The sequence below is a fragment of the Arvicanthis niloticus genome, chromosome 18 (genome assembly GCF_011762505.2).
Source record: "Arvicanthis niloticus isolate mArvNil1 chromosome 18, mArvNil1.pat.X, whole genome shotgun sequence".
Classification (NCBI taxonomy): Eukaryota; Metazoa; Chordata; class Mammalia; order Rodentia; family Muridae; genus Arvicanthis; species Arvicanthis niloticus.
Window position 1 is genome coordinate 12,945,170 of NC_047675.1, and position 16,525 is coordinate 12,961,694.

General features: G+C 44.9%; 1 protein-coding gene across 2 annotated transcripts in view; it reads right to left on the reverse strand.

Moving 5' to 3' along the window:
• The window catches only part of Mylk3 (myosin light chain kinase 3), a 47,217-nt gene that overhangs the window by 16,383 nt on the left and 14,309 nt on the right, over positions 1 to 16,525 (reverse strand). For both annotated transcript variants that reach the window (XM_034523174.2, XM_034523173.2), the window contains exons 2-9: positions 11,880 to 11,973; positions 10,319 to 10,727; positions 6,812 to 7,215; positions 5,559 to 5,664; positions 4,613 to 4,706; positions 3,922 to 4,031; positions 2,106 to 2,247; positions 653 to 723 (exon numbers count right to left, since the gene is read on the reverse strand). In XM_034523174.2, the coding sequence (XP_034379065.1) occupies positions 653 to 723; positions 2,106 to 2,247; positions 3,922 to 4,031; positions 4,613 to 4,706; positions 5,559 to 5,664; positions 6,812 to 7,215; positions 10,319 to 10,727; positions 11,880 to 11,973 (1,430 nt within the window). The remainder of the gene's footprint in view (positions 1 to 652; positions 724 to 2,105; positions 2,248 to 3,921; positions 4,032 to 4,612; positions 4,707 to 5,558; positions 5,665 to 6,811; positions 7,216 to 10,318; positions 10,728 to 11,879; positions 11,974 to 16,525) is intronic.

Consider the following 16,525-nt stretch of genomic DNA (forward strand, 5'->3'; position numbering starts at 1 on the left):
GTTTGAAGTACAGTTAATCCCACAATCTTTTAGGATAAATGGAGCCTGTACTACAAACCCACTGCATAAATAGCAAGCCAAAGGCCACCAGTCTCTGTGTGAGAGCTTTCTTACATCCATCCCCAAACTCAAAAAAATGCTAGCTCTCAGACAGTAACTATCTTGAAGTGTAGAGAATGTCTTGTAAGAATTACCCATCAAAAAAAAAAAAAAAAAAAAGAAAGAAAGAAAAAGAAACCCTTTAGCCAATGAGCTGAAGCAGGAAATAGGAGGTGGGACATCTGGCAGGGAGAGAGGATTCTAGTTCTGGGAACTAGTGAGGCTGGGGGGGATTCGTCTGGAACTCTGAGGAGGAGATGGATGTAAACCAGATGAGTAGTTAAACTCAGGGTAGAATAAGGGGTGATTCACCCTAAAATGCTGATGAGATGGACATAAGAAGGCAAGGAGAGGAAACCAGCCACATAGCTGAACCCAGAGTAGAATAAAAGGGATAATAAGTTAAAAGCAACTCAGAGAACAAACTGAAGCTTATGGCCTAGGCATTGTTAATAATCAGTTGATATTGCTGGGGAAAACACTCAGAATTTACATCAAGAGAGCTAGAGGTGCCGCTGAAGGAGGGATTTTGTCAGAGTATCAGGCCCCTTACCTTCTAGCCAGCCCAAAGTCAATGATCTTAATTTGATGCCCTGTTTGGCTGACACACAGTATGTTCTCCGGCTGGAAAAGAGAAGGAGAAGGAAGATGTTTTACCATTATTACCCTGGCTGAGAAAGCCTTCAGCTACCTCCCTTGTTGTCCATAAGCCTCTGTTTCCTAGACTACAAGGGAAATAAATGGCTCAGGATAGTCATGTGGGGCTAGACAGATAATAAAAATAAATGACCACGCTAATAAAACGGCTTGCATAGGGGGCTGGAGACTTGGCTCAGGGGTTAAGAACATGTGTTGCTCTTGCAGAGAGTTCAGTTCCCAGCACCCATGGTAGACAGATCAAAACCACCATGCAACTCCAGCTCCAGTGCATCTAACAGCATCTCTTGGTCTCCATGGACAACCACACTCACATGCACATTCTTATACACACACACACACACACACACACACACTCACATATTTTAAAGGAATTGGTATAGACTGTGAGGAAGTATGACTTTTGTCCTGTGGAAAGGGGGACCCTGCTCAGTCCCATCCCCCATCTGCTGCTCACCAGGAAGGAAGCTAGGACAGCAGTCAGAGCTTCTCAGTCTTCAAGAGAAGTCAAAGACCCAGATTTTTGGTATGAAGATTCCATGTTTTAAAATGTTGACAGTGAAATAAAACATAGACAAACATGTATGATGTGAGAACTGAAGAGCATGCCTCTGAGGTGGAGATCTGGCCCGTGACCTGAGACAACTGCTTTGGAATACTGCTTCTCACCACCAACTGCATACTGGAGTCAGAAGAGGTGTGCTTATTTTATTTATTTGTATTTTTTGGAGACAGCTTCCTCATGTATTCCACATTGGCTTTAAATTTTCTATGTAGTCAAGAATGGTTTTTAACTCCGGATCCTCCTGCCTCTAGCTCTGATTGCTACGCTTACAAATGTATGGCATCACATCCAATGTCATGTGGTGCCCAAACTCAAACCTAGGGCTTTGTGCATGCTAGGCAAGTGCTCTACCAACTTAGCCACATTCTTAGACCTTCATCAGGGAAGTTTTTAAAAATTTCAGTGTTCAGGTCCCCACAGTTTCAGGAATAAGCCCAAAGCATTGGTTTGGTCACAGAGCATAAGGCTGGCTGGGTATGGTACATGGCTCTCAATCCCGGCACTCAGAAGGCTAAAACGAGGAGAATTTGCAAACTTGAGGCCAGCCTGAACTACATAGTGAAACTCTCATCTCAAAAAAAAAAAAAAAAAAAAAAAAAAAAATGGAGAAGGGGCTGGGGCTGTAGATCAGTGGTAGAGCGCTTGCCTAATGTGCAAAGGCACCATTCCCAGCAATTATCTGCAACTGTGCAATCATTACTGTGACCCATGGGATTGGAATGGTGGCCTTGACACACAGGATGCTCTGAAGACACCTGCCGATGCCCAACGTACTACCACTGACCTTGAGGTCCAGGTGCAGGATGTAGTGCTGGTGCAGATAATGCACGCCCTCACAGATCTGCCTCGTGAACAAGACCACATCCAGCTCAGTCAGATGGTACTTCTCATCCGTGATCCGGTCAAAGAGTTCACCTCCATCCACACTGCCAGAGAAGAGTGAGAGCCAGGTGTCAGATGGAGGAAGTTCTCAGAGAGGCTGAGGGCAGCCAATCCAGGTGTTCCTAAAGTTGGTCACAGCCCACTGCACACCCAAGGCTGTTTACAGAGGGCTCTGGGCACTGTTACATGGGCTTTTGTTGGGGCCCTCGTGCTGGCATGTTCCATGCAGAAGGTTTTCCTAGAACCTGGAAAATCTTCGAAGGGACTCTGACCAACATGGCTCTGGCAGGCCTTGCCCTTCTCCCTGATTTCCTCTGCCTTGCTAAACACCATTAGGTTGCATTCCTAAAGCTAGCCACCAAGGACTATTCCCTTATTTGGTCACTTCCAAATAAGGACTGACTTCCAAGGTCCAGCTACCAAAGTATTGAAGTCCAGCAGTCAGTCTCTGTGTGGGGTGTACTGCAGTCTCCTTTGGCTCACCTAATTAGATGCCCAATCAGAATACACCACTGCATGTAGCCGATTCTAACACAGACCTCCCCCTTTCCTCTTCTTCAACGTTACACCTGCAAGGTCATTTGCTGCTGTTTTTCTGCCTGAGTCAGAAGGCAGCCACCCCCACCTAATAAAAGATCTCTCTGTGAAAATAGATGTTTGATGCTCAACCCTAATTCCGGTTGAAGGGGAACCCCTAATGTACGGAGTCTCCCAACAATAGGAAATCAGCTACTTAGGAGTTCCAAATAGTAGCCACATGGCAAGGACCCTGAATGAAGCCAGGCATGGTGTTATTCTAGTTATTCTAGTCCAACCCGCAGCTGTTATTCTAGGACCATTCATGGCTACAACATGATTTCAAACATGGGCTACCTGAAACCCCATCTTAAAAAAATTAATGAATGAGTTAATTAACTGAAAAAATAAAAAGAAGCCTACATAGGAAAATTAGGCCACTTGTGAGACAAGTGTTTGTTTTTCCAAATATTTTGGCCAATCCCAGTGATTGGACCCAGCATCTCATACATGCCACAGAAGTGCCACTGTGCCCGCTGTTTTTCCCACTTTTGATGGTTGTATGTTATGACAGTGTTTTTACTCTTATCATCCCTGTTAGATGGTAAACAACAACACAATCATAAAGTTAAATGGCCCCTGGTTGACAGCTTCAGTGTCAAGAGTCAGTTTCAGGTCTAGAGAGAAGGCTCAACTCCACAGACAAAGTGAGGTGCAGTAAACCAGTACACACATATACAGGGTGAACTGTAGTGCACCCACAGAGAGAGAGAGAGAGAGAGCTGTGGTGCACCCCCACAGAGAGAGCTGTGGTGCACCTCTACAGACATAGGTGTGGGTGCAATGCAACTGCATACTTCATATTTTCAGGAAAGCTAGATAAAAAGATTTTCCTATTTCTGTCTACATTTTCTAATTACCAACTGTTAATCATTCACCCAAAATTGCTAAAACTTGTTTAGGACAAACTAGCATAATGTCTACAGGTCAGATCAGAAATACTACATACTAGTTTGTGACAAAAGGACTTTGTCCTCCGAGTTCCATGCTCAGACTCAAAGGACCAGACCAAGGAGGGTGGCATGGCTCTGGGCATGCCTGAGAGGAGCAGAGAGGAGAGCTTTGCTCAGATGAAGTTCTCTCAGCCCCAGCCTTGAGTCCACCCTGAAGGAAAACCACTACTCCACTTCCCAGATACTCACTACTCCATGATCAGGGTGAAGCTGTTCTTGCTCTCAAAAGCATCATAAAGTTGGATCAAGTTTACATGGCTGAGCTGGTTCATGATGTTGATCTCATTCTTCACATCCTCCTTGTGGGACCAGAGGAAAAATGGGTTTCCCGAGAAAACAGATCAGGAAGAGAAGCCACTTATATCTCCCAAGATGTGTACACATGGGCATGTGCACATTCATGTGCACACAAACACATCCACACACTCACATGCACACACAGTCACACATATGTATACACATTCACTCACACACTTACATATAAACACATATATGTGTGTATCACACACACACACCTTATGCTTCTTTCTACCTCTGCCTTCACACCAGGTCTCCTTGACTCATCACCCAAAATAACAGAAAAGACCCACTTACTCATCTCAGACAGGACAGCCAAGAAGAAAAAGCCCTGTTGCCCAAGGTCCTGCAAGTGTGTTGGTAGAGCCACACCAGGCCGTTCACATAAATGAGGTCTGGACTAAGGAATGTGGGTGACTTAGTGAGTGGGGGGTGCATGAGTCAAGGTGAAGAGGGAGAGAAGACATCAAGTTTCTGCTTGGCATGAAGGGGGTTGGGTACTAGTGGCTGGAGCAGGGTGCCATGAAGGAAATGAGAGTCTGGGTCTTGGCCAGAAGGATCCGGCCTGGGGCAGCTGTCTTACCCGGTCCTTTACGCTCTTCACTTTGATGATCTTGGCTGCCAGTGCAAGGCCTGTGGACCTCTCTGTACACCTGTGCACTTGGCCAAACCGGCCCCTACAGAGACACAGGGACATCATGAGCTGAGACAATGAGACGCTTACCAAACTATGAGTCGCCATTGCTCTCCTCTATACACACACCATGTGGGCTATCCTATGCTACAGGCTGTTATCCCAAAGTCTAGAAAAATCACTTCCTCATCACCCACATCATGCTTAGGCAGTAAAGGAGTTGGAAAACAGAAAGCTGGTGATAGAACAAGGGCAGACATGTTCCAGTCCCAGCGAGCAGCTGAGCCATGTGGCTCTGGCTTTTGAGTCAAGAGTAAAAGGGGTTACCAGGACAACTGATGCTGATTAGCTGGAGCTAAGAAATTAGCGGTGGTTAAGAAAGAAAATGGAAGCCAGGCGGTGGTGGCACACGCCTTTAATCCCAGCACTTGGGAGGCAGAGGCAGGCGGATTTCTGAGTTCGAGGCCAACCTGGTCTACAGAGTGAGTTCCAGGATAGCCAGGGCTACACAGAGAAACCCTGTCTCGAAAAAAAAAGAAAAAAGAAAAGAAAAAGAAAGGAAGAAAGAAAGAAAGGAAGGAAGGAAGGAAGGAAGGAAGGAAGGAAGAAAGAAAGGAAGAAAATGGAATGCACCCTCACTTTACCATGGGCTATCCTGGATTTCTGGATACGGGACTACCTTCCTCACCCACTCCATGTCATGCCAGACTATTTACCACACCCATGCCCCGCACTCCTGCTATCTCTGGAATGACCTACTTTGAGGGTCTCCTGCACCTCTCCTCCCTTACACATGCAGCCATCCACATCCTAGGGATGCCTCTGTCCCTTCTCTATGCAGGTCAGCCTCGGTAGTACTGTCCCTGCCCCTCCCCCAGGCAGACACTGCACTTACCCTCCCAAGACTTCATGTTGGGACACCGTGTAGCCTATTGAGATCAAGGTATCTTTGACACTCACTACCCGGTGTTCAAAGGGGGCTGGGGGTGCTGCGCTGTCATCTGTAGAGAGACAACAAAAACCCATGAGTCTCCTTCAGGTAGCTTCCCATCCTAAATGGCAACCGAGTTAGCAGGTGACAAGCCCACTGCCCTTCTTATGGCCCCAGTATGTCAAAGCCCTGTCTCTAGAATCATCCCAGTGGAGCCACACATTTGGCAGGAAAGGCAGCCAAGATCACTGGGTCAGTGAGCAGATTTTCATAAGGAGGAGGCTGGATTTAAAGGCAAAGGGGCTGGGGGAAATAAAGGAGTGTAAGAGGGAGGAGGCTGGAAAACACAGCATCCTCAACTCTCAGCCTTGGCCCCCAGATAGCTAATCTCAGCTAGATCCCTGAGGGCAAGAGAGCCTGTGGTGGAGCCCATGGTGGGCATCTCTCAGGTCATGGGATGGTGAAGAGGGTTAATGAATCTACAGGGGAAAGCAAAGGGCAGTTAGCACTTGGAAAGACAGAGAGGAAAGGCATCCAGGACTGGGGTTTTCTCTTTAATTTTATTACAGTGTGTGTGTGTGTGTGTGTGTGTGTGTGTGTGTGTGCGCATGTACATGCTATAGCACACATGTACATGTGGAAGTCAGAGGATAATTTTCAGGAGCTAGTTCATCTTCCACCATATGGGTCCATGAACTGATCTTGGGGCATCAGTCTTGGTAGAAAAGGCCTTTACCTGTTGAACTGACCTTTGGTTTTCGTTTTTTAATTGGAAAATATGAATGCTTAGAAATGCCACATGGAATTATTTTTTTTTTAAAAAGAAAACATACAGCCATCACAAACCACATTCGGTTTTATGTTGAGCAGGGATCAAACTAGTGCCTCTGCTCTGTGTATACCAGACATTCTACCAACTGAGCACATCCCTGCCCTCCTGGCTTCTGCGCTCTTACCTGTCTTAATTTCAAAGGATGCTAATGGCTGAACACTCAGGCAGGAAGTTGCTTTGAGAAATCTACCCAGTTCTGCCACAGAGGCTCCTACTTCCCGACCTTCCAAGCCGATTTAAGGCCTAAGTTTAGTCCTTCATGTTTCTGCATCTTGGACTCTAGCACCAGGATTTACTTATAAAGCCTTATACTTAGAACCACGTCATTTATGGAAGGTATAGCAAGGCTTCCAGACACCTTACAACTATGCACAGACTCACTTACCTAGAACCACAATGGCAGCCTCTGCAGCAGAAGACACCCTCCTTCCAGCTTCAGTTCTCTCTGGGCCCTGGGCTGTGTGGTCCTTCCCAGGCCCAGGGCTTACTGCTCCTGGATCTATGCCTTGCTGAAGGTCTGTGGTCCCAACAGTCTCATCTCTCCAGTCCCTTATGGCCAAGCTTGGCCCTGTGATAGGCTCAGCCCCAGGCCCCGTCTCCTCCTCTTCTCTCACTCCACCATTGTTGCTGTCCCTCTTTGGCAGGGGTGGGAATGGCCTGGATCCTTTATGGATCTTGTCTCCTAACACAGTTCCAGGACCTGGAGCTTCTGCAGAGCCAATGGGACTGCCACTTTGGGTCTCAAGCAGCTGCCCAGGAGCAGCCATCTCTTGCGTATGGATAGAGGTCCTAGGCAGAGAAAAATATGGTCCTGAGGTTCAAAACAAGGATGTTCCGTTGATAGAACTCATCAGTAGAACATTGCTTAGTGTCATAGTTAGCTTCATCTGTCAACTTGACACAAGCTTAGTGTCACCTGGAACTAGAAAACTCCCAACTGAAGAATTGTCCAGATCAGACTGGCCTGTGGCCATGTCTATGAAGCATTTTCTTAATTGCTAATTGGTATAGGAGGGTCTAACCTACTATAGACAGTACTCTCCCTAGACAGATGGACCTGGGCTATATAAGAAAGGTAGAAGGGATGCAGAGACCCACAGCCAAACATTAGGTGAAGCTTAGGGACTCCTGCAGAAGAAGGGGAGGAAGGATTATAGGAGCCAGAGGGGTCAAGAACACCACAAAAACATAGCCCACAGAATCAACTAACCAGGGCTCATAGGGGCTCACAGAGACTGAACTGACAATCAGGGAGCCTGCATGGGTCTGACCTAGGCCCTTTGCATGTATAGCATGCATGGTTGTTGTCTTAGTTAGGGTTTTATTGTTGTGAAGAGACACCATGACCAAGGCAACTCTTATAAAGGGAAACATTTAATTGGGGCTGGCTTACAGTTTCAAAGATTCAGTCTATTATCATCATGGCAGGAGCATGACAGAGTCCAAGCAGACATGGTTCAGGAGAAGGAAATACAAGTTCTACATCTTGATCTGAAGGCAGCCAGAAAACTGTCTCTTCGGTACTAGGCAGAGCTTGGGCACTAGGAGCCCTCAAAGCCCGCCTCCACTGTGACACACTTCCTCCAACAAGGCCACACCTATTCTAACAGGGACACACCTCCTAGTAGTGTCACTTCCTATGGACCAAGCATTCAAACAGATGAGTCTATGGAGGCCAAACCTATTTAAGCCAGCACAGTTGTGAAGCTTGATGTTCTTATGGGAATTCTATCGGTGGGAGCTGGGGCTGTTTCTGACTCATGCGTGCTTTGGGGATCCTTCTCTTCCTACAAGTCTTTGTAGTATATATGACATAAAATCATGAATTAGAAGTTAAGTAAAAATTGATAGCATTTTAGTTCTGCACTTATCCCCTAAGGAAAGTTAACTTCAAGATTTGATGCACAAGTGCCTCTGAAACTATTGGGGTTGGAGACACGGCTGCCACTAGTGAAGATTAGAGTCTGAATCCCAGCACCCCGCTAACAATCCGGACATCCCATGAGTCCAACCACAGCTGTGACAGGACAGGGACAGAGCATCACTAGGGCTTCCAGTCCAGAAAAGCTAAAACAGAAAATAAACAACAACAACATGAGCCCCAGATTCAGGGACACAAAAGAATAGTCAGAGAGCAAGAAAAGAAGACACCGGATGCCATCTTCTGTTACTATGCACATGGGCACATAGACCTGCAAGCACAAGTGCACATACACCCACAGATGTATACACATAAATAAATAGATAAATAAATCTTTAAAAACTGTGTACCAAAAAGACAAATATAGCTTTTTAGATTTTTAAAGAGAAATAAAAAATTATTAAGATGGGCCTAGGTGAAACTTTAGTGGTAGAGGAAGGCTCCATCTTCAGTTACGCGCGCACACACACACACAAACATACATACACATATACACACATAAACACACACATATATATATACACAAACATATACAACATATACACAAACATATACACATACAAACATATACACACATACATACACACATTCACATATACACACATACAGACACATACACACAAATACATACACACATATACATACATACATACATACATATACATACACACAGGCAGTAAATTCTATGTTACATGTTCTTTACTATAATAAAAAGGGAAAAGAAAAATACAGGGCCTTTCTCCAGCAGCTGAAAGCCCTGCTGCGCTCTGAGGTCTAGGTCTTTGAGAATGGAGGTTGACCACAAGTGGTGCAGAGGGGAGACACGGTAACCCAGTTAAGTTAAACACTGGGCAAAAGTGCTTGGGACTAGACGTTCATCACTGATGGCAGTGGGATGAAGGTTAGTAGCCAAGCTAAGTCACCCCGAGCCTATCTCAGACCAAGAGATCCAGGAAACTTGACAAGCCAATTGCTGGAGGATTGTCCAGGTGGTCAGTATAAAAAGCCAGTGGATATTGCAGCCCTGTCTGGTCTTCTCTTCTAGTGGAGTAGGAAGTGACTCCCCTGTCATGCAGCTCTATGTCGTGTTTGGTGTCCTCCTTACCTTCCTTCTTACCTACTGTACAGAACACCTACCACAGGCATTGCCAACTAATAACAAACTTCGTGCTGCCGTCAGATATGGTCTCAGGATAGCTATACAAGCAGCCCCTTCTCATCAGAACTGACACTTAATCTTCAATCTCCTTTTCTCAAACAAACAAACAAACACCCACATTCTAAGGGAGGAAGGGCAGGTGGTGACCTCCTCACTTCCTGAGAACTGCTTTAGGTCTGGTGGGTCTGAAACGCAGCTCAGGGCTGCTACTGGGGTGGATGGCTCTTCTCACTGAGGGGCTTTGAGGGTGGGGGTGGCCAAGAAGTTACAGAAAGTTCATTCCTACCACAGCGTCCACATCCAGAGCACACGGGTTCGGTAAGCTGGTCTCAGATCCCAGCTTTGTGTATGGTGACACGCTGAGCCCCAATTTCACCATCAGAAAAACAACATGACAACCTTCACATGCTGGGGGAGGATAAAGTGAGGTTAAGCCTGCAGAGAGCCGCACCACTGCAGAGTGCTGCAACTGCTCTGTGAACCCCATTGGCTGAAGTAACTATTTATCTCAAAGTTAGTCATTTGCAACCCTATCCCCACTAGAGTGAAAAACAAGAACTCTGCAGTAGTACCTGAGGACCAAATGGTACCAATGGCACCAGACCAAAGGTCTCTGGGCTGGATGTTCCTTTTTCATCCCCATTCCCTACCCCCAGATAATTCTCATAACCAGCAGTGGGCACGCGTGCCCCAAGACCCCAAGCATAAGGTCTTCCCTTGTGATTCTAGTGCAGCTCTCTGTAGACAGAGGTCACCTAACATGCACCACTAGCTAATCATACCTTTAGTCCAACACAGAAGAACATCCTTACCTGGGAAGTGCTTCACCACTGTGAATGTCACTGTCTGGAGTTAGTGGCCCTAGGGGCTGAGGAAGAGGCCCTGAACTCAGCCTCATGGCCTCTTCTGAAAGCCAACAGTCAGGCTTGCTGGATGAGGTTTCTTGACTGGCACTTTGTGACATCTTGAGGCTAGTGAGGACCTCGCTGATTCTGCCGATTGCTACAGACAATTCCAGGGTGGTCCCAGTGTTCTCACTGGCTAGTTCAGGAAGCCTGGATTCTGCCTCTGTGGGTGGGGGTACTTGGCCTGGGCCAAGAACTTCAACTCCCTGCCTCAGTGAGGCTCCTGCCTGGGTGAGGTCAGCTCGTTTCAGTGCTGTATTGATGATGAGAGGCAGCCCCTCTGCCGTCCCCTCAGGTATGTCCTCCTTCTGGCCCTCTACAAGATAACAGGCAGGGTGAAACACACTCTTTAGGAGACACTGATTACAAAGAAAAGACGGACATATATGTAAATCATCCCATGTACCACATCTTATAAAACCCCAAAACTGGGCATAACCCACACTGCCATCGGGAACATGTTCAGATGATGGAACATCCATTCACCCAATGGAATGTTGTACAACCAGTTTTAAGATGAAAGATGGCTCAGAAGTTAAGAGCACTGGCTGCTCTTCCATAGAATCCAGGTTCAAGCCCCAGCACCTACATGGATAGCTCACAGTTGCCTATAACCCCAGTCCCAGAAAAGCTGATGCCCTCTCTGGCTTCCACAGACAACAGGCACACAGACACATGCAGCCAAAAACACCAAAAGACACTGAGAAAAGAAGGAAAGATGTTTGAGTGTGTACATGTGTGTAAACAACTACTTATAATGGGTTTACATAGACTGAACCACACAGGAAACATAGGGACTTCTTAAATGATCAGAAATAAAGTCTCTAGAGAAGGACAGAAGCCACACCTCTCTTAGCAGATCTTATTTTGTCATTTTGACTTTAGAATCCTAAAATATTATCGAAAAAAAATTTTGGTTTTCTTGAAACAGTGTCTCACTATGTAGCCCTGAGGGGCCCGAAACTCATAGAAATCTGCCTACTTCTGCTTTCTGTGTGCCAGGATTAAAGATGTGCACCAGCACACCAGGCATGTAAAGTTAAAAAAAAAAAAAAAAGAATTAACTTTTTAAAAAAGCAATCTAGCTAAACTCTTGTTTTGTTTTTCTGTTTGTTTTGCTTGTTTAGTTGGTTGGTTTTTGGTTTTTTGAGACTGGATCTCTGTGTAGCCCTGACTGTTCTGGACCTCACTTTGTTGACCAGGCTCCACAGAGATCTGTCTCTGCCTCCTGAGTGCTGGGACCAAACTCTTAATTGCATCACTCTGGAGATGAAGGCAGGGGAACCAGAAGTTCAAGTGGAGCTTAAACTCAGCTACACAGTGGAGTTCCTGACCAGTTTAGACTACATGAGACCCGTCTCAAAAAGCCAAACAAAATTAAAACTGCCATACCACAGGTGGTTTGGTTAGTACTTTTATTCTGAACAATTATGTGTGCAGTTAGAAATAAACAGGTATAGCCACTCACCTTCCCACAGCGTCCTAGAGGGGTCAGCTTGCACACTTCCTGTGTTCAGTACATGCTTTGGCTTCACTCCAGTAACTTCTGCTTGCTCCTTGTTCTAAAAAATAAAATAAAGCAACTACCAAACATAAAAACACTGTCACTGAGACTTCAAACATCTGTGGACCACCTACGGCATGCTTAAATATAGTTAGGTTATTTCATATGACCCACAGCAGTATTAGGGGACACATAGTATTATCACTTTGGAGATAAAGACACTGAGGCAGGAAGAGCCTAGTTCCAAACCCAGAATCCATAACCCTTCTAGTGCATCTGAATGGCTAGGGAGTTGGGGTCTCCTGAACTGGGGTGCAAAGGTCTTAGGCCAGGAATGAAAAAAAAAAAAAAAAAAAAAAAAAAAAAAAAAACTCAATCCTAAATCATCAACCCAGGTCAACTACTCATGCTGCTATAGTTCTGGTTGAGACTGGATTCCAAAGTCAAATCCATGCTTGAGGGATGGACCACCACACTCAATGGCTAACTTCAGCTTAGGAGCTAAGGAACTGCCTCCAGCTGAGTTTTGTCATTTGGGCCTAGTGTTGCCAAATCTTTGTTTTCCAAAGGAAACTGGTATTAGACTTTTTGTTTTAATCAGATTTATTAGGCATAAAATTAAATAAAAATTAATTTATTAAAGCATCATTTATATACAACAAATTATACATATAAGCTATAAACTCTTTTTGTGAGACAGAGTCTCACTCAATATCCCTGACTGGTCCAGAACTCTCTATAAAGAGAAGCCTCACAGGAATCCCCCTGCTTCTGCCTCCTAGGTACTGAAATTAAAGACATGCACACCTATACCAGTTCAACAAATGTACAACAGGGAACAATTCTGCCACCCCAATCCCCACAATTTTAATCCAAAATGTAAATTTTCAGTGTTGGAAATCAATTAAAATCTTTTGATTGCTGCAGATAAAATGTATCTTCAACTGTTTATTATCTTTGTTCTCCCCAACGAGGAGCTCTGTGGCGGAGGCAGGAGAAGCCAGTTAGTGGTTGGTCATGTGTACAGGGGACCAGGGGGTTGTAAACCAGAGCTGTTGCTTTGACTTAACACCAGGAGCCACACTTGAGACTTTTCCTGGTCAAAGTTTCAAAATTCCCGGGGACCCCAACAATAGGTAGAAACCTTTTCTGGAGAGCTTGCTGGTCACAGAGGGACCAGGATCAGCATAGGGCTTTGAATATGTGTGCCAGGACCTGGTCTCTGGCAGACCTTTTAGGTTTAAAGCAGAGTTGCCAAGCACCCCCCTGGACCAGTGCTCAGCGCCCTTACACAGGGGGCTCCTTGACACTGGTCACTCTTGGTTTCAAAGTAGCTATAGATGTTGAGTACCTTTTGTGTTCTGGACAGGTTTCAAAACATTTCAGATTAGTTCCCTAATCTTCATGCCCACTCTTTAAATCAGATAGTATTTACTGATGGGATAATTCCTGATTTACAAAGAGAAAATAAGAAGCTGAGGAGCTGGCCAAAGGTTGAAGGCAGAGTTTAAACAAGCCAAGTTTGATTTGAGAGTCAGTTTGATTTCCTGCCACACTGCTGCTCAGCTCCTAGGCTGAGGTTAGCCACCGACCATGGTGTCCCGTCTCCCAAGCATGATTTGACCTTGGAGTTCAGTCTCAACCAGAACTATAGCAGCATGAATAGTTGACCCGAGTTGATTTAGGATTGAGTTTATTTGTCCACCCCTGACCTAAGTCCTTTGTCCTCCAGGGCAGTTCCCCAAAGTCCTCCCCTATCCCAAATCCCCCTGCCTGTTTTTCCTGTGCCTCTCTCAGTCCTGCTCCTTTCTCAGCCCTTTGTGGTTCCAGGGCATGAGCCTCATCCATGGAGATCACATGACAACTTGCAGGGATTGGTTCCAACCTTCTACCACATGGGTCCCAGAGTCAAACTCAGGTTTTCAGATGTCTCAGCAAGCATCTTGTAAGCCGGAGGACACAAATTTTACTCCATCTTTCCCTCCCTCCCTCCCTCCCTTCCTTCCTTCCTTCCTTCCTTCCTTCCTTCCTCTCTTCCCATTCTGCCTTCCTTCCGATGTGCACACATGTGGGCATGCCACAGTGCATGTGTGGATGTCAGAAGATAATTTGTGGGGGTCAGTTCTCCCTTTCTGTTATATTGGTCCTAGGGATTAAATTCAGTTCATGAGGTTCGGTGGCAGTCACTTTTATCTACTGAGCCATCTTGCCAGCCCAGTTTTGCTCCTTTGATAACATGGAGTGCTCATAGCCCAGCATCTAGCACATAATAAACTATGGTACCTGTTATGATCCTCATGTCATCAGTGTGACCCAAACCTGTGTAACAGACAGCACGCCTCTTCCTTCCTTCCTCTGCAGGATCTGTCCTGCTACCCCTGTTTTGGAAGCTAGAGGCCTTTTCATAGACTTGCTCTTCAGTAGAAGCCAACTTGTATAGACTGTCCTGAAGCAGACCCTGTTGGCTCAATCTGCACTTTCCCTCCTTTTCTTCAGTACAGAAGGGCTCCTGTGTCCACCCACTCATGAGGGCTGATGTCCTGAACAGCCTGACTGTGTTGGGCCCACCTGCAATTGAGCCCAACGCTGAGGGCAGATGGCTTCTTATGATAATCTAATTCATTATTACAACCGAATTAAGGTTAGTGAGCACTTCAGAAGGTGAAGCAGATGGTAAGGCGGTGTGCTAGGACTGTAGTCCAAAGGCAGGACACCTGCCTTGTGTACATGAAGCTCTGAGTTCAATCCTCAGGATTACCACCAAAATAGAATATACAGAAAGTAATCAAGCCCTGACATAATTTTCAGATTTAACAATGTTAGGATGTAGGTCAGTTCTACATATGATTACTACACCCCTACTCTCTCAATAGACAAACAGGGTGTCTCTAGATGTCTCTGGAGTCTAGATTGTGGCAGTGACAATGTGTTAAAGATCCATGGCTGAGCCTCAGTTCACAGAGTTCTCTGAACTCCACATTCGTCCTTGACAACTAGAACCTTATGTCATGATCCAGTTAAAATCTGACAATCTAATTGGAAGACAGGACCCAAACCAGCAGACAGTCACTGATAATGTGAATTAAACACAAAGACCAGAGGAAGATGCAACAGAGCAATGCAGACAGGCAACACTGCAAGAATGAAAAGACAGTCCCATACTTCCCCTGTTCCCAATGCCTATACAGTCACAATGCAGCTAATTCTATTATTCTACAAATACCTCTTATAAATAAATAAGGAAAAAGTATAAAACAAAACAGGAAGCTCATAAACAGGCAGTTCACTGAAAATGGAAAAAGTTTTAAACCAGGTTTTATCCTTTAGTAAAAGCAATTAAAGCCTTAAGATGTGTTCTTCTGTCACCTTGGGATTTTTATGAATTTAAAAGAAAAATTAGCCTTTTAAGACATCTCACCTATTGCTTCACTTGGACTTGATTTAATAAGGGAACTGTAAGAATTTTAAAAAGTGTAAGACATTCAGGGATGATTGAATACTAAGTTCAAATAATAGCAAAATTGTTTACTTTGGTGATAGAATAACAGCAACAAGACTGTGTTTCTGAGGCAGCCCTGTCTACTTGCTGTTTGTTGTAGTGTTGAGTTTGAAACATGGGCCGCATGCATGCTGGGTAATTGCCCCTTTGAGCAATACACTCATTCCAACTTGATTCTTTCCCATAAGGGTGAGAACACTAACTGCCTCTCAAAAGCACATTATCCAACATTTTAATTCTCTTCTATTCTCCTTTCATTCTGATTCATGAAAAATAGGGTCTTATGTGTATTTTAAATATTTCAAAATGATAAACTTCAAAAACACCTCTTAAAAAAAAAGACCTTAAAGCATATTCGCCCACAGTATCCAGGACAACACAGGAAATGTAGTATTTGCCTCCAGCCTTGGAGATCTTCCTGTAGATTTAAAATCATCTGTACGTTATACATTGGATGGTATAGTTTCTAGTATAATGTGCTATGCAAACCAGTATTATCCTGTAGCAGAAGTACCACCCCAGAAGGGGCTGAATTCACTCCCTACACTCAGGAAAACTAAGGAGAATGCTCCTTACTGAAGGCTATATGACCCTCCAACGCAAGGCCACGGAATAGCTAGGATGAGGAAACAAAGATCAGAGAATTAGCCAAGAAGGTGCACACACATAGAAAGTTCTCCTAGCTACTGGGAGGACTGAAGAAGACAATGGCTACTTTGCTTGCATAAATTTAAAAACTTTGTTAGAAACCATTTTTACCTTAGAAGTCTGTCACCCTTCTGTTCTTACATGAAAACAGTTACTAAAGACTGCTGTCTACTGTACCAGGAAACCGCATGAGCTGTGCCCAGAACAGGCTGTGTAAAAACTACAAGGAAATGTGCTTTTGCTTTGTGTTTAGTTTCTGTTTTAAGGACACAGGGGTTGGGACTAATGATCCAGGATTCATAGAATTGATATAAATTTGAGGATTTCTAAAAAAAAAAAAAAAAAAAAAAAAATGATAAAACACTGGGTTCAGGCTCTCTGGTTGGGAGAAGGAAAAAACTGAGAAGAACTGAGAAGGAAGAAAGGAGAAGAAGGAAGAATGATGAGAATTCTCGGGCAGAGA